This window comes from Pimephales promelas, chromosome 7 (assembly GCF_988280905.1).
Source record: "Pimephales promelas chromosome 7, fPimPro1.hap1.1, whole genome shotgun sequence".
Lineage (NCBI taxonomy): Eukaryota > Metazoa > Chordata > Actinopteri > Cypriniformes > Leuciscidae > Pimephales > Pimephales promelas.
In genome coordinates, this window is record NC_142775.1 from 22,117,819 (window position 1) to 22,141,780 (window position 23,962).

The 23,962-nt window shown below is 37.4% G+C and overlaps 1 protein-coding gene across 1 annotated transcript in view; it reads left to right on the plus strand.

Moving 5' to 3' along the window:
* The first annotated feature begins 135 nt into the window (after nucleotides 1-135).
* The window catches only part of kcnh3 (potassium voltage-gated channel, subfamily H (eag-related), member 3), a 94,420-nt gene continuing 70,593 nt past the window's right edge, over nucleotides 136-23,962 (plus strand). The window contains exon 1 of the mRNA XM_039682436.2: nucleotides 136-626. Coding sequence (XP_039538370.2) covers nucleotides 551-626 — 76 coding nt within the window. The 5' untranslated portion in view covers nucleotides 136-550. The remainder of the gene's footprint in view (nucleotides 627-23,962) is intronic.

The following is a 23,962-nucleotide window of genomic DNA, read 5'->3' on the forward strand; positions in this document are numbered from 1 at the left end:
TGTGTTTTGTTTTTCGACTATTTCATCTGAACACAGAACCCATAAATAATAAAAAAGACAATGAGCTGGCACAAAGGTTCTAGCCTCCTCATCAGACTCTGCTCACCACGTGACGTGACATCTGCTGGTTATAGCAACCAGAGAACGCCAGTAATATTGATGTAGAGAAAGGATCGTGGTAGTGGCACAGAGGAGTTCACACGGCATCAGTGCGCAGTCGCTTCACCAGTCGGAGCTCCGGTCTCCAGCGCTGCCGTTACGCACAGGTTCATCTCATTACCAAGCACCTGATTTACAAAGACAAATACGCGGATTTTCGCCCTCTTTATGACACGATGTAAGGCAGATATGTGGGCTTTCCGTTGAGGGATATGGTCACTGCTGAGCTGCCAAAGTGGAGCCGCGCGTATCACGGATCGGGGCGCTCCTGCAGGGTCTAGGATGCGCGCCCGGAACCTCCCGATTCTTACCTGGGTTCGGGTCTGACCAGGAGTCCACTACCTCTGTTGGGCGCAGAGGAGGGAGGAGGACGCAGTCGACCCGCAACAGGATGCCCGTGATGAGAGGTCTGCTGGCCCCGCAGAACACTTTCCTCGACACCATAGCCACCCGTTTCGATGGCACCCGTAAGTGCGCAGACAACTTACATTTCCTTCACCAAAGTGTCAAATGCAAATAATAATAGTTTTGTGCAAATTTAACATCCACCCCAAGTTATTTGCATCAGTGCGTAATGTGAAACAGTTGAAAGCTCTTCTTGCGCGTGGAGTGCTCTCAATTGCACATTTCATGTATATTGTTGTGGGTTGCTGTCATGGCATCGACACCCGTCACTCGGACATACTACATTTATAACTATTTTAGACAACATTTTAGAATTATTATTCTTTTTTTCTTTTTTTTTTTTTTTAGAATTTTATGCATGCAGTCTCATTAATTGCATTAAATATTTTTAAAATTGGACACATTGCAGGACTATTTATGTAAACTGAAAAAAAGTTTATATATAAAAAAGATTTATTTGAAAAATTCATAAAAGGTTTTGATTTAAAGTTAATGTACATGTTATTTGTCAGCTCGCCTTCGGCTGTTGTGCAACACAGAGCTCTGGGTAAAACTTGATTAAACTTAATCAATCTTAAAGAAAGGAATTTATACTTTCATTCCCTGTCTCGCTGCATGGGTTCTGGTTGCTGTATCTGCTTATTTTAGACATTCTGTGGAGTGATCTGTTCCCTGCATCCCTAGGACATTTTGTTTCATTTTCTTCTCAGTGTCTAAAATAATGACATAATCTGGAGAATAGATGCAATGTAATAGGATTTTTAAGAATACATTTGACTTGACTGGAAGGCTCATTGAGGGTGAAAGAGGTAAAAGATCCTTTAAAAATGGAAAACAGGTGCTTCTGTCACTATACTCCACAACAGATTGTGACAAGCTAAACCTCAGAGAGTGAGTCTACAAATTAGACAAAACTTGTTTAGTTTTTTTAGAACAGAAGGGATGAGTAACTAGTGTTGTCTGGATGAGCAGTGGGTGTGTAGGTGGATAGAGGGTCGCTAACATGCAGCTTCACGTCCAATATGATGCAACTGCCCAATGGTTGAGGTGATGTAGCTATTCTCAGTTCAGTGCAAGTTAAACTCAGTTGACAGCATTTGTGGCATGTTGATTTGCCACAAAAGAATTATTAATTTCCACAAATCCGTCTTTCTTCTTAGAGAGGCCAATCTGTAAATGAAGAGTTCAGATGCAAAAGCCTCTAAGTGCCATTTGAAATTTTCTTCTAAAATGATCATTTTTATCAAGCAGCTTGTATATTTAAGTTCAGTAATTTCACTTAAATTGCAATGAAGATTACCTATTAATTGCCATTTAAGTGAAATTACTGAAGTTAAATATACAAGCTTGATAAAAATGACCATTCTAGAAGAGAATTTCAAATGGCATTTAGAGGCTTTTGCATCTGAACTCTTCAAATGCAAACATATGTGGTTTTAATAGCCACAAGACATAAACAATATTATGCATGTTGTTAACATCATTTTGGAGTGGAAAAAAAAATGTCTTCTAACCTTTATATTTTACTTTGTTTCCATGACAATGAAACGTCATAAACCTGTAACCCAATAGACTGGCTAAAATGATTTAAACAATTTTACAGCTCAAAAAATAGACAAGTTTTAACAAAAATAATTAGTTTAGCAGTTTTTTTTAATTGTAAGCTTTCTATTTCTGCTATTAAATCCAAAAATGTCCATATTTACTTCCATTAAGGTCATTCATTCATTCTAAATAGGTTTTATTTCGAAGATCTGAATATAACTGGAAGGTTATAGGTTCAAATCGTTCAGTTTACATATCAACTAGCAATTTGTTAGGAGATATGCACTTTTTATCATTAACTTATCCTGATAAAACAGATGCTTTAAGAGAAATCCATGACTGAAAATGAAAAATAGCAAATAGCAGGAAAACACCTTCCTTTGCTTGCGGTCAGAGCTGGTAAAGACAAAAACTCAGATTAATGTCTGTCACTTTGTCACGTCGTACATGATTAGGATCAGCTGCATTTAAACTCAATGTGACGTGCACTATCAAAGGTTTTATTCTGCTGTTTGATGCCAGAGAAAAGGAGGGAAAAGAGCGAGGGGAGAGTTTTGTGTTGTTGGTGTGCTCCCATTTGAGAGGAGTTCAAAGACAGGGAATACTGGTAAACACTGGACTTCATTAATGCTGTGGGGCACCTCACATTCACACATCTAACAGGAAGTGATGGCTTCAGCCTATATCAGGTCAGATATTTTGAGTGTATACACTAGTGATGGGTGGATCAATCTTGAAATATGATAACTCTGAAAAATTCTGAATTGTCTATTTTATCCCATGTTTGTTATTTTTTTTTTATTATTATTCTTTAGGCTATAGATTCAATTGAACACTGTTACTTTTTTTGTTCAAAATTATGTGAATTACATGCCTCTACAGGCCTTTGACATGTTAAATGTTAGAGGTCATGGCGTTTAAGAATACTATTTAACAAGTAAAGAACACTCCCAATTACCCAAAGAGCTGTTGAAAGTGAGAGGATGTTACTTTTGTTTATCTATTTATAAATAAATGCAGTAGTCGTCATTATAAGTGGACCTAACCCTTTCATTAAAGTTATACATTAATATTGAACAAAAGCCATTCTTGTCTTAGGACTTAACTTTTTATATCCCCTTCCAATGTTGACTACTACAGGTGAAACTAAAAAAAAAAAAAAAAATAGAATATCGTGCAAAAGTTTATTTATTTCAGTAATTCAATTTAAAAGGTGTCAATAATGTGAAAACCTTTTCACAATATTCTAATTTTGAATTCATAAGCTTAAGCCATAATCATCAAAATTATAACAAATAAAGCCTTGAAATATCTCACTTTGCATGTAATGAGTCTATTATATATTAGTTTTAACTTTTTAAGTTGAATCACTGAAATAAATTAACTTTGCATGATATTCTATTTTTTCGAGTTTCACCTTTAAATCAACAAACTGAATAAATTTCAGACCTGACAGGATGGGTTTCGCGAGAACTCATGTACATGTACCAACGTCACTTGCCAGCGCTTTTCTCAACCCGGTCTCACCCCAAGACGTCATATAACTGACGTTTTGGGACGTCTTTTGACCATACGTCAATATTCGCCTTTTTAGGGCCCCCTTAAACGTCGGTAGATGAGGTTATGGGATCCTAACTCTACACTCTAAAAAATGCTGGGTTGTTTTAACCCAATTTTGGGTCAAATTTGGACAAACCCGAAATGTTGGGTTAAAAATGTAATGTAAAAATTTAACCCAACGGCTGGGTTAGTCCATATTTGACCCAAAGTTGGGTTAAAACAACCCAGCATTTTTTAGAGTGTACCCCATACCTAAACCTAACCCTAAAACTAACTGACGTTAAAGGTAAAGCGTCAGTTGTATGACGGCCCGGGATCGCCATCTACCGACGTTTAAGGGGGCCCTAAAAAGGCTGATATTGACGTATGGTCAAAATACGTCCCAAAACGTCAGTTATATGACTTTTTGGGATGAGACTGTGTTACTTTTCTCGTCAACTCCGGCCACTTTGTCGTATATATGTATTCAGAGCACAGGGTTGCATAAGTATATGTAGGTGTCACAACAGAGAAAGGTTGACATGGAGCAGATTAAATCTCAAGCCTCCGGGGAATCGACCGGTTTCAAAAAGTCTGCTGGCAAAAAGAGAAGCGACAGAGCTCGAATAAAACGAGAATCAACATTGGGTTGGCTTTTTGGAGACGGCGAGAACTGAGGGATTAAAATGTTGTGAAAGTGACGCAGAGATGGCATTTTTTAACAAGTGAGTATGTAATTTTTATTCAAATTGCCATATGTAGGTCTTCAAAGGCTTTAAATATGTGTCAGTGCCATTGTTTAGTTTCAAGATGCAGACCAGTAATATTTTTTTCAAGGCATGTTTATAAAAGCTACTTAAATATCCCAATTGAACAAAGGCCTAATCCCGGTTTTCATCTAAAAACTAATTTTCATCTAAACTAATCTATAGGGTAGCCTAATTTCATTATGGTTGTTGTAGCTCTGTGCTGGAATTTATTTTCAAGGAAGTATGTATATTACCATCTATCAATAAGTATAGCTACAGTAACATCTTCAGATAGTCATCTAAATTGCTTATTAAATTGCTTAAAATAGTTGTGTAATTAAAAAAAAAATTGTACTAATTCATAGCTATTCAGCCACAGTTTGTGAAGAGCTTCAGATTCAGAGAGAAAATAATAAAGGGGGGGTTGATTCAGTCTTTGTCATCCATATTCAATCAAACATTAATTCAGAGCGTTCCGCACATTTCAGATAGAATAAATGCAGGCCTTTCCATTCAACATTCACACAGCTAATTACACACCCCCTAACAAAACGAGTGAAGTCATCATAATTAACTGCCTCTAGTGTCAAGAATTCATCTCGGCCTGTCTGAGCATTGTGAAATCTCCAACAAAACTGTTCAAAACATCAGAGTGATCCAAGAACTGACTTTAGATGCATAGTTAGTTACACACACACACACACACACACACAGATAATCTCTTGAAATCCTCAGTATATTCAAATGTATTCCTGATCTGTAGTCCTTGTTTTGAGAATGATATATAATTTTGGTATTTTTTTTCATGTTTGTGAAAGGTTTCACACCAAGGGTGCCTTTATTTGATTAAAACTAATAACATTTTAGCCTAATTTTTACAGTGATTATTGCAATTCAGCATAACTGCTTTACATTTTCAGATTATTTTTTTTATTTTGATTCTCAAACGCTTTTCAGAATACAACACAATATATCTGTAGAGAATCAACATTTTTACGCCGACTGCTTCCCTCCCCCCACCCCCTCAACAAATCCCCAATTACGTCTTGAGATCACAACTTGGCTGTATAATTAATTAAATACATAACTTCCAGCATATAGTGGTAAGAAAAAGAAAATAATAATAATCATAATAAAATGATAATAAACACATTTCTATTTGTCACATGATCCTTCAGAAATCCTTATGTTGATTTGGTGCTATGTTGATTTCAAGTAAAAAGAACAACATTTACTTCAAATAGAAATATTTTGTAACATTTTAAATGTTTTTGTCACTTTTGATAAATGTATTGCTTTGCTGACTAAAAGTATAAAAACAATCTTACTTACCCCTAACCTTTATGTATTCAAAAATTCATTGCACGCAGCGGAGCAAATGACTATTCTTCCATTTTTGTTGTTGTTGTTGTTGTTGATGAAGAATTCCATTTCTGTGTATCCTGGTCAAACCTCAGCTCCCATATTGATATGGTCATAGTGCCAAAAATACCCTAATTGAGCCACAGAGTCCTTGTATTAGTGAATCGTCTATATTAATTTTGTTCGTCTGCTCTCTGTAATCAGGTTAGAGTATGTTCACCAGATGGACCCTTTCTTAGCTCCTGTGTGTCTGTGTAAGTTGCACAACTAGGGTGCTTTCACAAATGAATGGAGGGAGCGGTTGGTTACTCTGGTGTACTTTGGACATGAGCAGGAGGTCTGACAATACCCTGGCCGATCCCGAAATCCTTTGAATCCAGCGGATCCGTGCTTGAACTTGCAGTAAACAAAACAAAACTGCAGTGGTGGCGTTCACGCAGTTCCCAGTTCTCTGCCCTGAGCAACCCTGGCAAGATATGTTGTTTGCACCCCATTTAGCCTATGTGGTTGGATTTTGGAGGAGACAGTCAGCGACATTCTGTCCTTGCATGAATTTCTTGCAAATAATCTGCCAAAAGTTTATCCGTTTATTCGTATGTTTGGCTTAGTCTATAGTTTTGAGTAATAAATTAAGCCTATTTTTCTTTGTGACTTTTTTTTTTTTACGATGTTGACAGTGATAAGACTACTGTGTGTTGCTCAGAGACAAATAAAAGCTCAGCTGTGACTTAAGTTTTGTTTCCGGAGCAAAACTAGACCAGTAACTGGCAATATTGTGTCTGAAATATCTGTTGATATTAACTTTTCTTGTTTTTTGAACAGTATTAAACTAGATCACTTTCTTGATTGTACTTTGATGTTTTATGTAGTCAATACAATGACAGTCATATGACAAATCACTGCACTGTGATTTGCACTGTCTGTCATTTTAGTGAAATTAATGTGCATTTAAGATTGTGTAAAGTGTTGTCAGAACGTGTGTATGTAAAACTCCGGGGACACAGAGGTGCTAGTTTGTTATGTTTTTCAGAGGGTCATTTCCAGTGCCCTTTAGTGTGTCATTAATAGTTAAGAGTGGTTGCCGTGTTCAAGAGACATGTGTTACATAACATAACATGCTGTTGATTTGAATTAGACCCATGGTGACTCCAAATGTCAGGCATCTCCTGCCTTCACTACCTACGCTCCCTTGCTTTGCATCCCTCCCTCAACACGCCCCTCTGAGAACCCAAGGGGATGTTATTCTGAATGACATAAACCATCATGTCAGACTCTCAAACTGAAGGACTAATTAGCTTTAGCAGTCCTTGAGAGTAATTCCTCGCTTTAAGGGATCCGTTGTTACTTATTTCTGTTTGGAGGGAGTATGTGTACCTCTATTTGAAAATTATCTTTAGTTTAAAAGAAAAAAACATGTAAATATGTTCCCTTAGATTATTCCACCAGTATCAGTTAAACAGTCAGCTGGGATACAAAACATCTCTCTGTGTCTAATCTACTCGTGTGTGTATATCTTTGCATGTACTATTAATGCGTGCGGTGCAGGGATATATTCAACACCTTGCACATGGAACAAGTTAAGGCATTTGTTTGTCCATTTTTTTTTCTAAAACATTTCCAGAGCTTTACAATTTAATGGATGACTCAGACTTCATAGAATAGAATTAGAAATAATTTTTGCCATCCTTAAGTGGTGAGTAAACTGCAGAAAATCCACCGAGCCATAGCTAAGCGCTCGCTGTGCCATCGTTTCAGCTTGTCTCGCTGTGGCCGGGCCTTGTGGAATCAGCCAGTAATTGGCCCCCCTTCGAACACTGCTGCAGATGGAATTCGCTTGATTAAATATACTCCGCTCCATCAGGGTCAAATGTGCTATGAACCGTTCCTACTTAATACACACACCAGCACGCTGGAGAGAACAACCCTGCAAAGCTCGACGGCTCTAGAGATCATCACTTTTGAAGAAGATATACGGAAAGAGTTTTGCCGAATTTTGCCAGACCTCTGTTCCTCTTCTCAGGGTCTGAATGCAGAAAAATAACTTAAACACTAATGAGGCAAGCCACATTTTTAAATGTGGTTGTTTCACCCATTGATGGATGAACCATGAATTCAACACTAAACCTGTTTATGGCCAAATGTCGCTGTCCAGTGTCCTGATGTTGTTAAAAAAAGATTATTTGAATATGAGGATTATACATATTATTATGCAACTTATTTATCTTATTCCATCACAATGTAATTTTAACTGACTAAGCTAATATTAATAGCTAGCATTAATGCATCTTAACTTAAATACACACAATTGAGCACATTTTCAGCTTGACTGGAAATTATGCACTAGGAAAATTATTTTCTCTGCAATGGATGTTAACCTTAACATTTTTATTATCTAAATTTGTATTATCACCAGTCGTGAAGGAAAGGGTGCTATACCGAAGGAAAATTAATATAAATATTTTAATAAATATTCTGATTTTTTTAAATATAGACTGTAAGTCTGGTCTTGGGACAAGGATCAAACAATTAAAATAACATTTACATTTATTAATTTAAGAGACGTTTATTCAAAGCATTTAGAAATTAAAATAACTGCATATAAAAGGAAGATGAATTAAAGAAATGAATGAAGGCATATTAAAAAATTCTCAGAGACGTTTCAATATGACCTTTTTGTGGTGAGCAGTGCACACTAGCGCCGTTGTACTGTGGCTGCCGTCGCATCAACCAAGTGGATGCTGCACACTGGTGGTGGTCTATTCTATTCTATTCTATTCTATTCTATTCTATTCTATTCTATTCTATTCTATTCTATTCTATTCTATGCTTTAAATAATTAAAAGAAAACATAAGCAGAAACCTGCTAAAAATAAATAAAAACAAAATTAAAACTCTAGGGCATTAATGTGCCTATTGACGAAACAACCATAAATTATTATTTCTGCATGAGAGATTCAGATTTTTTTTAAAAGATAATTTCTTCTATTTATATGCTTTTCCTGAGATGATCACATAAAGGTGTTCATTAACCGTTATTAGTGTTCATAATGTGTGCTGGTCAGGTTAGGTTGCGTTTTCAATGAGTTTGACTTTCCACTCATGAAAGCTTTCTGCTCTTTTAACGGCAGTGTTTATTGGTAAAAACTATAGAGTTCTAGCTGCGTTATGAGAGTACATCAAACAAGAGTGCCCTTTTAAAAACACTCGGGAGACAAAGATTTTATTGTGCAGCTGTGATATGTTCATATTGAACATCAGAGTATGTGTATTATGCATGAATTGCACAAGTTGCTGGCCTATGGGTTTTGTTTGTGTGTATTCAGGTGAGCTCATAGGAGGAGTGTTTGCTCCAGGATAAAATGACCATTGGCCATTCTCTGATGCTGTTTAATGACTTCCTTGAAAGGCAAACCAGTCACCATAAAGACTTCACATTTTATGGCAATACCCAGTAGTGGCATTAGGCTCCAGACAGCATGAATTATTGAAGGTTAATAATAATTTATGAATGGCATATGTTTGAAGCTTGATTGTTTTTGTGTTTGCCAGTATCAACACTGAGTTAGTTATGATATGTCAAAAATTACACCTATAGTTATTAAAGACCTTTGGTACATTTTGTTCCCTTTGAATGGATATATTGCTTTTTAGGGTTCTGCTAAATGATTTTGATCAGATTAATGAACAATTTCTTTTTTATTTTATGTATTTTACTATTGTAATTGTTACGATGATAAAGTCTGTAAACATTACAGTAGCTATTTGGTATGGTTACATGTGAAACTTTTTTCATAATACACACACACACACACACACACACATACAGTACAATATTTTTTATATATTTATATTATATAATGGATTGACAGTTTGGCCTTGGGACAAGGATCAAACAATTAAAATTACATGTACATAAACAGACCTTTATACAAAGCACTTGGAAATTAGAATAACTGCACATAAAAAGCATTTGCAAAAAAAAAAAAAAGGAAATTAATGATGCAACCATTAAAAAGTCTCTGAGACAGTTAAAGTGACCTTCAAAAACCTTTAATGATCATTCCTAATTGTTTTATGACTCACTTTTGTTTGTTCTTGCTATAATATATCTATTTTGCAGGGCTGAGACACACTCAAAGGTAAAAATAGCTTTACCTGTAATTTGTAAAAAAAAAAAAAAAAAAAAAAAAAAAAAAAAGATAAGGGACACCTGTAAACAATGAACAGATGATTAACCAATGACGAGTGACAAACAGGGAATCACATGACAGACATGGAACACGACATGACCAAAACGTGACAGAGACAAGACCAAATCGTGACACTAAGTTAACATACCCAAATACACACATTCTTTGTTCTTCATTAACCCAAGAAATATGTTTCTGAGGTGTCTGTTTTTACAGATGTGTTTGTTCTCCAGACAAGTCTTGTGTGTCATTTGTTGCCGTGCCCTCTATGGCCCTATTTGAAACAACAGTTTTAATTGAAGTCTGAAGGACAAGAGTGAGCAAGCTGAAAGGGCCAGAAAAGAAAACGTGTCTCTCATAAATGCATACACATACACGCACATAAAATAACCAAGACCAACATCTTTTATTCCAGGATTGTCCATTCCCTGCCTCATATTTAGCTAGAGGCCTGGACCAACCTGACATGTGACCCCATACAGCACAGAAGCTGTTGAAAGAGCAAATCTACTAAATGGGTGTAATTTAGCTCATGTCAAGGCCCACATAAAGTGCTTGATAGATGGAAAAACAGGCTAATTATTCCCCAGAGGATGTCCTGGACATTTGAGAAAGGACATCCCCCTAAAGGGACACTAGAGATTAAGTAAAAAACCCTTTGTGGTTAAGGAGTGAGTGGTTATGGAGTCCCCTGAAATATTTTTGTGGACGGGGATCTTGTTTGCTTACAGTACATTTAACAAAAATGTACACAGATGATGAAAGAATACATTTTTTGGGGGGTGAAGTTGAACTACTGTATTCCCTTAAAAAATATTTTTTTATTTATTTTACTACAGTATGCTGCTGAAACAGTTCAGCTGTCACTTTGCTGCACCTTGACAAGTCATATGTCAAGGATAAAATGAATGAACACTAGGCTGACAACAGTGATGACACTACATCTGTGTCTGTCAGAGAACGTGAATCTGAATTCGCTTCCTGTTTCAGCAGTATAGTTCCCTTGGGCTATGTTTAGACAGAAATGCAAAGGTAGAGACTTGGTTTGGTTCTCTGGAACTCCAGCATGGGACACTGATGTAGTTAGACGTCCATGCCAGAGTAGGATCCAAGAAAACTCTCTAATCCAAGTCAGTGACAGAATCAAAACAACAGGCAGGTTTGATGGATTGCGACCAGCCTGAACCTGAGTTACAGGTTCTTCACTGTATAGTTGCAACCAAATAGTTCTAAAGACCATGAAACTTCTTGTTGCTGATATATTACCCATTTAAGTTTTTTTTAATCATTTAAAAATATATATTTTAATTTAAATATATTGTAAATATATAAACACTAAATGAGGCAAACCACATTTTTCAAACCACGGCTGCGCCGAGTGATTTTGACCTCTCGGACAAGATCTGACACAACACATACCATCTCTGTGTCCTTTCTGAAACTTTTGTATTTTGTATTTTCCAAGATTTTCCAGTATGGCACTGTCCATAAACAGCCTCAAGCCCATTCCTCAGAGTGTCTATGGGTGACGTCACAGACGGGTTGTCCATATTTTTTACAGTCTATGACCACTGTTCAAAAGTTTGGGGTCACTAAGTTCTCTTATGAGAGGTTCTCTTATATTGTAACACAGTCTCATCCCAAAAAGTCATATAACTGACGTCTTGGGACGTTTTTTGACCGTACGTCAATATCCGCCTTTTTAGGGCCCCCTTAAACGTCGGTAGATGGCGATCCCGGGCCGTCATACAACTGACGCTTTACCTTTAACGTCAGTTAGGTGACGGGTTAGGTTTAGGGTTAAGTTTAGGTCTGGGGTAGAGTTAGGATCCCATAACCTCATCTACCGACGTTTAAGGGGGCCCTAAAAAGGCGAATATTGACGTATGGTCAAAAGACGTCCCAAAACGTCAGTTATATGACGTCTTGGGATGAGACCGGGTTGTATATTGCGAAAGTTTAGCTTACGCTACGGGTAAAGTCATCTTTTCTCGAGATATTGAAGCCAAAAATTGTCCTTAACTTTGCATTCTTTGTCAGCGCAGTGCAGCAGCTAGCAGATATAGAGCAGGCTTTCTAATGCACTTTAACCATTTAAAGGCATCTTTTAGGGAGCCAATCAATATCAAGCAGAATCAATAAAAAGTCATTATGTAATACTTTATTGCTCTGCCGTCTGACAACAAGATTCACTAGTGTTTCTTTATTTTTACAGAATTCAAATGTTGTAAAGTAAAAAAAGGATTATACAAAGTAGGGATTTATTTAAGACAACTTAATTTGACCTAATTTCTGTCGAAAATACTAGCTGTGTGTAATCTACCTCGGAGCGAGGCTGCCACCTGCACTAATCTTATGAGTTACCATGGCAAACCCCATGGCCAGAGGGACAGGGCCACGCTGTGTTCGTGATGCGTGTCAGTCGAGCCGCAGCGGGAAGATCCAATCAAGTCCATTACTTAAGATCCATTTGCAATCTTACACCTCTTGACAGTGCCCTTTCACTTCTGCTTTGAGGAATAATGCTGAGACCCAAATTGCAGACAGTGATTCCTTTTGGCCTACACAATAGCTCTATTGTTTGGCCGAGTGCTTTTGAACAGCAAGGCATGTCCGTTTGGTAACCTTATAAGACCTGTTCTCAGCTCCAAAACTCACTTCAGTTACGATGCATTTCACCTTAAAAACTTACAGACAATTATTACAGCCACAAACATTCCACCCGGCTCATGAATATCCTCTAGTTTTGAGCACATAAAAGGCTCATCAAGAATCATCTGGGGAATGTTTCAATTCTTATCCGTTTTTGTTGACAAAGTATAACTTAAACCAGAGAGAGGATGAGTTATCGAGCACCATCCTGGACCTCTTCATGTCTCAGGATCTACAGGCAATGAGGATCTTTCCAAACGACTTTCCTCTGTGTAACTGTGTGGCTTAGCAACTGAAAGAATACATCTACATTTACAGTTTAATACATTTGTCTGTCTCACTGCTTGTTCTGTGTTTGAGATCGCTCTGTTCAGGTCATGTTCAATTGGGTTCAGCAAATGAGAGTGTCCTAAATTGGGGTTCGAAATATGCTTGGTAATTCCCTTGTACAGAATCCACTGGAATAATGCTGAATAAATAGTCTCCTAATGTAAAAAAGCAAGAAAGATACTAATGAAGAAAGGTTGATCTTTCTTGCTTTTTCACGGCGCGCTGTCATGACAGCAAGGGCATCACATCGCAGGCTTACGGCATCGACAAGAGGAGCAGTGTCCGCAGACTCAATGCTTGTAAAATGACCAATATTGAATTATTAGGCCATTTTAATTGGATTGGATTTGATTTTGTCAACATTTTTTTTTTTTTTTGCCTGCCTGCTTTCAGCACGATTCATTATTAGACAGAGCTAAGCATAGTAGGCTATAGTCCAGACTCTTTCAATTCAATTCCAATTTATTTGTATAGTGCTTTTCTCAATACATTTTGTTGCAAAGCACCTAGAAAATGCACTTTACAATTTAGAGTGAGGTTATCAGTTATGCATTTCAGAAACGTACATATAAAAATCTGTACATTAAGATAATAATGTATTTATTTAAGGCAGAACAAAGAGCTAATTTAAGTAATCAATACATAAATGTTTAGGACATGATTTGGACTCTGACTAATATGGTATAGCCTAATGGAAATGCAGATACTTAGATTGTTAATACATTATGTTTTTCAACAGGTGACATTTTATATTTTGGCCCTTCAGTTGAGATCAAAATAAAATGCACACAAGGAAATTTTCTTTTAATTATTAGTCGTTTAGATTAGTCGACTAATCGAAAAAATAGTCGAAAGATTAGTCGGTAGAAAATTAGTCGTTAGTGGCAGCACGAAACAACTGACGACTGTTTAAGTTTACTGTGCTAAAGAGAAGAATTTTTTTTCTCACACTAGCATGCACTACAACCAAACACCGTAATCTCTGTGATGTAACGTGAATAATATAAGAGTGTGTGAGCACCAACGACCTATCAGAACAAACTGACATTAGTACTGCATGCATGTCACATTTAAAGAGTGATACGTGGGCATATAAAAATAAAGGATATGCACCTCTGTATTTAGATTTAAAAATATACTGATTGCAGTTAAAAAACTTTCTCTGGGTAAGTCTGACAGGGTTAGTTCACCCAAAAATGAAAATTATGTCATTAATGATTCACCCTCACACATTTTTGGGTAAACTAACCCTTTGAGAACACTTCAACTGTCTTCCTTTAAGTGTGTAGTTCACATGTAGTTCCACTGTGTCGTTCACCATGGAGACCACAGAGCTTCGTAGGGCTGTGCAGAGCTCTGGAGGCTTGGGCAGGTGTCTCTGACTGGTCTCCTGTGAAGGGAATGTTACATGCTGTCTCCTAATGGGATGCAATACAACAACCCCCCCCCCGTAGAGACCCTGCTTCACAGCACACCACTGGGGGTGGTCAAAGATCCATGATCCAGGAATACCAGGAATAATGTCCAATTATTCCAATAATGTTTGTTGGGGGACCATCAAAATAAAATGTTATCCCAAATCAGACAATCTATTCTAAAGTATCCCTTTCATTCTTAAAAAACTGTTTGTGTGTTGATTTAAAAAAAAAAAGTTTCAGTGTTCCAACCTTTTACTATCGTGCCAATCGATTTTGATTGATATGCGCAAGGGAAAGAGAGCAAAGACAGTGCTTAGTTTGAAGACTGAGAGAGTGTGTGCACGGGGGAGGGCCTCTCTCTCTTTGCTTGTTCTCTCTCTGTTAACATCAGTCATCTACCTCACTCATAAATCACAATACCTGATCAAATACGGCTTTGGCGGGATAAAAATTAGCTTTGGCGTCCGCCCTCCAAAAAAATGAATGCAAGAAAAACCCTGCCGTTTCATTGAAACAATAGAATAGAAATTTCATTGAATTTTAAATCCAATAGCACGTTTAGTTACAAGGTAATGAAACTATTGAGAGGTTAGGATCCAGGCTGCTTAAAACGAACAGGGGAGAACCATGAATTGGAAAGTTACTGAGATCACATTTCTGATTAGTCACCAATGTGGTCCAGAGCAGACCACTTAAATGACAAGTGATTGAAAAAGCATTTACAACACAATTAGTCCTTCTCTGGTTACAGCAGCCTTTTGTTAGTGTGTCCAGAGGCTTCACTCTTCCCCTATTTTGTCTCAGACAGTATCGCCCGACGGGCATTCTGCTTAAAACACTTAATTCTGCATTCATCTGCTTAAAACACTTAATGGTCTGTAACAATGACTGCATGCAGCCCTGTGCTTTTTTAGCATCCATGCACCTGGCAACACTGGCAGATATTAGCGAATCCCCTGGAGGGATCTGGCTTGTGTTTTTCCATGTCCCTCATATGTCTCCTATCCCTGCTCAGGCGCCAGGGGAATGGCCGGTCACGTCATTGCCAATGAAGGGCAAATGCGAGACCGAGAGCAGGCCCCTAGGGTGAAAGTGTTGGGTCTTAGACTCACCTCCCTAATCCAACAAACGCAATGCGATTGAAGAGAATGATTCCTGCGGCAGTGCTCAATCCTGCTCATGTTATTGCGGTTCGTAATGGAGGTGCCCCGTTCAATGGCCCTCGGGCCGGCAGATACAAAAGTGCTGCAGTCGCCTGCTCTTGAGCCAGTGTTTTAGTCTAGAGAAAGATGATAGCCCTCTTAAACCAATTATGACAAATCAACGGTGGTCTGAGTCATCACTGAATGTTGAAGTTCACTAGCAAAAAATAAATAAATTGTATGACCATGTTTGTGTGGACATGGTAGCATGGTATTCTTTAAAGTATTTTTTAAAGCATTCACTACTGTAGTGAAAGCGTTTTTCGACTTCTTCTTCTTCTTCAAAAAAAAACTCTTTTCACACATTAGTTTGTTTTATTTGTCTACTAACAATGCCCAACAGTTTACATGCATGATGGGAGAAATGTTTTTTTTTTCTTGACAATTTTCATCAGAGTGTAATTCCCACCATCTCCAATTTTGAATTGTGTTGTAGAATTTTGTGATAGAAATGAATGATGGTGGTGGATTTAAGTTTTGTTAAATTATTGAATTAAAATAGCTGAAATAGCTGACTCCTGTCTTACTAGGCTGATTTACGGCTGATTTTTTTCATATCATTTTATGTAATCTAAATACAAACAATTAAATATTAATTTCAACATAATTTGACAAAATTACAGATTGATTTGGAAACAGTTGCAAACTATAACTAATAAAAATCATTTTCTGTAATTGAAATACAGCTGAAAAAAATTATATTAGATGAAAAACTTCAACTTTAAACTGGTAACACTTTACAATAAGGTTCATTAATTAACATTAGTTAATGTATTTACTAACATGCACTAACCATGAGCAATACATTTGTCACTGCATTTGTTCATCTTTGTTAATGTTAGCTCATGAAAATACAGCTTTTCATTGTTTGTTCATGTTAGTTCACGGTGCATTAACTAATGTTAACAAGATTTTAATCAAGTATTAGTAAATGTTGAAAATAACATTAACAAAGATTAACAAATGCTGTATATGTGCTATTCATTATTAGTTCATATTAACTAATGTAGTTAACTAATGTTAACTAACGAACCTTATTGTAAAGTGTTACCTTTAAACTTACTGAAATTGAACTGAAATAAGTTTGTTTAAATGATTAAAGCTAAAACAGAAATAAAAATAAATTAAAACAAAAAAAATACTAAAACAATGAAAATGAAAATATGAAAATTAAATGTAAACTGAATATATAAAAATAAAATCTAAATTAAAATATTCATAAATACTGTAATAGTGCAGTAGTCAACATTAGAAGTTAATCTAAGTTGTCCTATAGACAAGATGAAAGGTTTTGATTCAGTTCAGCACAGAGCAGACCAAACAACTGGCAGGAGATGCTTTTAAACAGTCCCTCCCATCAGCTGCTGTCTGGTGGACCGGAAACAAACAGCTCCCTCTTCAGGCTGGGAGTAGAAGACCGGCCCAACATCTTCTGTTCATGGTGAAGTGAGCACACCTAGCCCAGCAAAGTCAGGCATGACAAAATGTTATCTACTGTATATGGATAATACTAAAATAATTTGCTGATTTGATGCATAATAAATATCACTGTACACAACTTCAAGTTATTCTAAAATTAATATTACAATGTATCTTTGTTTTCTTTACATCATGTCGCAAATTTTTGGATTTTTGGAAATATTTATATATTTTTAGAACATTTTGACACATGAAGTAATTTAATATTTTTATTTAATATTTATGGTTTTATTTCACTGTGTTTAGAATATTTAAAAATTTAATTGTAAATATTTGTATGGTACCCTTTCAAAGTTTGAATGCGTTTGATATGTTTCAAAATGATTTTGATAAGCAGAAATACTAAAAGATGAAGGAATATAAGAAGTTTTTAAAGACTTGAAACTGATAAAAGTTAATTAAGTGCATAAATGTTGAAGACACCCATATACTGTAGCCTACTGGTACTGTATCATATACCACCAAATAATTCGCCAAATAATTCCAAAAAGGTCAGACTGCTTCTAAAAGAAATGCATTGAGGAGTAAGAATCAAGCAATCTGTTCTCTTTATCTTTCCACTTGGCCAAACTGTATTTTCCTTTTGATCTGATATTCAAGCACAGTTCCCTTTGCTCAGTCTTCCTTCTCTCTCTCCTATCCCTCCCCACTCTCACATGGTTAGTCTTAATTTGCATAACTGACGCCTTCCTGTCCCTCCCTCATTTTATCCTGTCTTCACATTGCCAGGGTTCACAGCTGCAGAATACGTTCTGATAAAGTCAGCCTGCTGAGCTGTAAAGAAGCGCCCATGGACCCTGCTGCTCAGACTCAGCTTTGAAGCGAGTACTGCTCTGCCATTCCTTCTGTGCGCAAATGCCCGAAATACCAGACAAAATGGTGTAAACATTTAAAAACAAAACGGGGGAAGGTGGGGGCAGCTTTCCCTTTCTCTCTATCCTGCATTTGGCTCCCTCTGTGTTAAAATCTCATTTGCTTTTATATAATGTCCTCCCACAGTTTATGGAATGCTAGTGATGCGACAACAGGGGGATTTCTGCTTTGAGTCAAGTGAAATGTCGCCATGTGGACATTGTGTGAAAATAGGGAGTTTCTTTGCTGTCTTTTGACTCAACCTTAAAGAAAATGTGGATGCGCTCAGCTTGGGAATGGTTGAACCAAATGATGTAAATAAAGAGCACTAATGACACTTGGTTATTGACTGGATTATTCACCTATGACCCAGTTTACCCCTTTAAAGGGATGGCATGGCACCCAAATGAAAATTCTGTCATCGTTTACTCTTGTCCAAACTTGTATGATGGGCTTTCTTCCGCAAAAGATTCTGAAGAAGCCTGGATGCCAGACCCACAAAATTTTTTGATCGGGAAGTTCGGTCTGGACCTGATCCGTTGAGGAGTAATTATGCTCGATCCAGAAATGTCCGGCCCAATCAAATTGCAAGGGCGGGCTTTGAACGATGATGGACAGATGATCAACAGTTACGTAATCATCCACTTTACCAAAGAGCGCTTGGGTTGAATTTGTTTACAACAATGACTGCTGATGTAGAATGGAGATTTTACAAGTTCACACTAACAAATAAGTCAGATAGAATAAATGTGTATATGACGTGCTGTCCGAGGAGAGGGCTCCGGGCTCGATATTCGGCCCAAACCCAGACTACTCCCCCGTATTCCTGGCTGTGAAATAACAAGCCAAGAGTGAGGAGTCGGGGTGGTGGAGGGGTGCTGAAAAACTGTCAAGGAGTGTTAGGTGAGTTGACAGAGTGAATATGCTTCCTCTCATGCTGATAGGGTAACGTTACACATGGTATTGTTTAATGAAAAGTTGATTTGAAATTGCTCCTCCCAAACTTTGTTTATGAAACATAGATTCCGACATCGCGTCTGTTAGGCTATAGAAGATATCGACAGCGCATTAATTTTAAAAAGGAGGAACAGAGAACGGCATTTATCGATCGGAAATATGAATGAAGAACATGAGCCATTTACTCTGTTGCTCTGATTGGTTGTAGGTCTATCCAGTTGAGTGCAGAGGCATTTTCTTTCCTGGTTCAGTTGAAACATGCCCCATAATCGCAGCCAGAGATGGGGACTCGAGTCTGAGACAAAAGATTCCGCAAAAGATTAGTCACAACTCGAGTCACACTTAAGTCGCACAAACAGCTGACTTCAGACCTGACTTGAGACTCGACCCAAAAGACTTCATACTCGAGCTTCGAGACTAGTCAACAACCTGTTTTCATGCAATTATTGCTTTTTAAACCTAAATTCCTTAAATGGCACATTTGGTATTTGGGTGCCATACTGTGCAACGTGCATGCGATATGCCTATGCGCACACTCACATATCAAAAAATGCATTGACGATGATGACACCAAGTCCTCCTGGAGTTGTGCCTTTTGTCATTAGTTTTAGTTTAATAACTTTTACAAACAGTGGCTGAAAGCGAAAAGCTACATGCAAGGTGTGTGGCACCAAGATAAATGATGCCGGATCCACAATGTCGAACTTCATCAGTCACCTCAAAATGCACCCTGATAGATCAGTCACTTGCTAATGTGAAAGAGATCGCGGTGTGACACTGCTGGCTGGTGTTTTTTCGCTATATATTAATGCCTGTTTACGTGTTTTCACGGACACGATTTTCCACGATTGACCAGTATATTTCTTACTGGAACATGAAGTTGGAGAATGTCTTCCTTTTTTGAAACTAGAAATAGGCTTTAGTTACAGGTTGGAGGAATATTCTCATTCTAGCATTTGATTGGACAAAAATGTGCATAGTGTAGGATGAGTAATCGATATTTTGGGCATTTTTCAGGAAGCAAAAGATTGCATTTTTTCTTGTGTATACATGCTAAAGGTTCATTTTGTCAACATTTAGTAGTAAAATAGCATATAAGTGAGTACCATACATGGACTAAAAGCTACAAAATTTTGATTTTAATTCTCTTTGAAACATGCTGTTCACTCACTTGAATATTTATGAACTTGTCTGCCAGTTCTTTCATTCTCCACATGATCGCATCGGGTTTAAGGAGAACCCATGATCTCTGGCCATTTGACAGCTGACATCTCTTTGCCTCTTCAAAAGCCTCACGTTGAGTTTACCTAAGTGTGACAGTCCTTTCTCAAGTGCTATAAGTGTTCATCTTGCAGGCTGTGAGATAACAGAGGCCGATGAATGGCACTAAAGCACTATCTGATGGCCCAGCTGCCTGTCCTTCTGCCTATTCCAGATGCCCATGACAGCTTCAAAATGATACTATCTCATACACTGCAAAATGGCTGTGACAGGGGGGACATTGATTCTGACGGCCTTGTCAAAAAATGGTTCAAAATCAGTGTTGATAGTCAGTAGAACATATTTTGCTAAATACTGTAATCAGGGTTTTTATGTCATGGAATGTGACAATGAACGATGATCTTTCGGTAGAAGGGGTAGCTGGTGCTTGGGTTTTTCACTGTAGTCTTCTGGAATCACTATAGTATTTTTCCAGTCCAAACTACTCCGAGGGCGGATAATGAGAGAGTGCCTCTTTCATCTCCGGTTCAAGACATGATGAAAGACTAGTGCAGCCAAAACACCATTATCTGGATACATAGTCATTCCCAACCTTATGCTGGTAACCAGCTGGGTCCATTCTCAAAGAGAGAGTTCACTCATAAATGATAATCCTAACTTTATTTAGTCACCCGTGTGTTGTTACAAACCTGTGACTCTCTTTCTTCAGTGGATATATATTTTTTAAAATATCTACGTTCTTCTTCTTTATCATAATTTTCTTCCTCTTAACAGTCTTATCATTGATGTTCCACAGAAAAAGCAAAGTCATACAAATTCGCCATTGTTCCCAAACAGCCAGTTTCTCCCTCAGGATGTTGACCACAGCAATGTAACAAATGAATGACAACAGAAGATTTTCCGGAGGCAGCAGTGTTCATTTAGTCTGTTGCTATGGTCACAAGGTGCCCCTCCTCCTCACATGACAGCTACACTTGAGCGTACATGTTAGGATGTCTGGAGGTCTTTGATGTACATGACAGTCAACACTGACCTGGTACCACTCATTATGAGGTTATATTAGTCCAGAGGTGAGACGATGGAAAGTTAACCTGCAGGTGGTCCTGGGATGTCTTAATGGTCAGTCATATTAGATGCCAGTGCTTTGTCTGGAGGCTGGAAATCACTTCCTTTTGTGCTCCCAGAAGGCCGAACAGAGGGGATTAACTGGCTCAGGAAAGGTGTTTCTGCTGCTTTGATGTCTAAAGTGGTTTCTTCTGTATTTAGTCACTGTCATCCCCGTGATTCTTGCTTCAGTCATTGTCACCTCTCTGCAAGCTAGCCTACATTAGTGGAAACTCTTGGGTATTTCTGTGTATCCATGTAAAAAAAACTGTACAAAGGAATTACAATATTTTGAAGTCTTGAGTTGAAAAAACGTTATATAACACACACACACACACACACACACACACACACACACACACACACACACACACACACACACATATATAAATATTATATATCATCTATGTCACCTGTTTCAGTTAATCAATGTATTTAGTTCCTTCAGTTCAGTCAGTCCTTTGTCTGTAGTTAATCGTGTTTATCGTGTGTTATCCCGCCTGTCTGTACCTGCCTGAAGAAGTTTCTTTTTAAGTAAAAGTAATTGCATTGGAGCTCTTGCCTTTTTGTCTTCTTCTGCATGCACCACGCTGTTACAAATATAAAGTTTTATATTATTTAAAAATATATTGTATTATGGAATTCTGTCTTACTATAAGGATTCTTGAATATTGTTTCATTTTATTTAAAATTTTATAGACCACTTCAGCAGTGGGAAAATCATAAACCATTTTATCAAAATACTTTTTTAGCATTGATCTCAACAATCATTGATCTCATTTAATCTTTTATGTCAGAAAGTTCAAGGGACATGGTAGCCATATTTTAAAAAAATGGAAATGAGTAAAACGGTTCGCCACACATAACTAGTGTGAAAATCAAGTAGTTGACATATACTAATAGATTTTAGCTCCTTTAAACAAAAGTAAAGCTAGGCCAGACTAAACACTCCACAGCTACTCATTACAATCAGCTTTCACTGGATCTTAGTGACCTTGCTTTGTTAGGCCTAATAGTTGCCTGGAGACAATTAATGAACCGCTTAATCTTGCAGTGTTCTGAACCTTGTTTGTACTGCAGTGACATGAAGAGCTAAAAACTTGTTGAATCTAAAATGAGTTACAAAGATATTGTACAAATATCAAGATGTCTTGAAGACTTTGCCATACCTTCACTTATCGCATTTAAAGAGCCTCTATCACAGCATTTGAATTGTTCCTATTTTTGTTTTAGGAGTTCCCAAAAACAGTTTAACGTGCATGCAAGGATAAAAAAAAAAACACTTTATTTGTCTTATAATATGCATTTATTTTTAACTGATTTGCTCAACGACTCCCAAATGATTTCGTTCGGCGATTCATTTTCCCAAACACCTCCTTTGAGTGACGCGAATCTGTGGTGATTGGTCAAATGACCCAGTTAGTTGTTATTGGTAAACCGTAGGCAGAGATTGTCGGTAAAGGAACGCCCATAACCAGGATTATAGCTTGTCAAGTGTTGAAAATTGTATATAGTGTTTGAACAAACGTGTCAGAAAAAGTGCACTTTCCACGCGGTACCTTACTCGCGTCTCCAGAGCGAGCTTTCCCGGCGAAACTCACATTGCGGCGGCTTTTGAGGGGCAGTGCTCATTATATAGAGTGAAGTCATATTTGGCTAAGTCGTTTAGGAGGTAATTGCCATTTTTCAATGAATGTCTGGTGAATATCAAAAACAAAACTAACTTTACCCTGCTTAGAAGCTGCGCGGATTGTACACAACACACACAACACAATATAACTATATTGCGCATGCTACAGAAAACATAACAGCAAACACTATTAATATTACTTACAGATTGTGATTCGGAGGAGGACGAACCTGATCCATATACTGAGCCCTCCTTTAGGAACAACCGGCTTTCGAATCAACACATTTGAATTCATTTAGGTTTTTGAATTTTGAATGATTCGTCATTAAAATGATGAGAACACAAGGTTCGGGCGTTGCAAATATGAACTCTGACCACTGATTCTTCACATGCTCGTCTCTGGACAATCGAAACAAGTGGCTGAACTGTCTTTGCAATGTAGAACACAGCGTCTTCTCGTCATGATGCAATTCATTGTTGGGAGCGGCCAATGACCTCTCTACGTCACGATGTAACAGCTAATGACTCGTTTCAAAAACAATTCATTTCATAGACTCAGAGTCGACTCTCACTTTTGAAAGACAATAACTTTATATACGGTGCACTTTCAGATATAAATCTTTGCAGGATGTTTTCATTCCCTTAGAGCTATATTCCACACTACATGAACAGTCATTTTCAAAAATCCATGATAGGTGCTCTTTAATATTTTTAGTAACGTGAGAAGTGTAGTTTGTTTAATTTAGCATTTTACATAAACATTTTTACATTTAACATTTAATTAATAGATGGCAATTTTCATGCAAGACTCTATTCGGAACATCAATGTTCCAATTGTCTGCTTTTTTTCTCTAGACTAATTTCCTAATACCTTTCACAACATCCCTGTGAGCCTTTTAGGAGTGTGTCTATTTAAGACACAGTGTAATGTTGCATTCAATGTGAAGTCTTGATTTTGAGGAAAACACTGGGGAAAATGTCGGGGAATCCACTGTTTGTTTATGGGGAATTTTCTATAGCTATCTATGGTAAATGGAAATGCACTTCTGGAGTGTTGAAAATGTGCTTGTTTCACCTGCGAGGGGAGTATCTAATGATGATGAAGTTGGAATAGAACGAGAGACTCCATCCCTCCATCAACCCCTGTTCCAGCTCACAATGAAGCAAA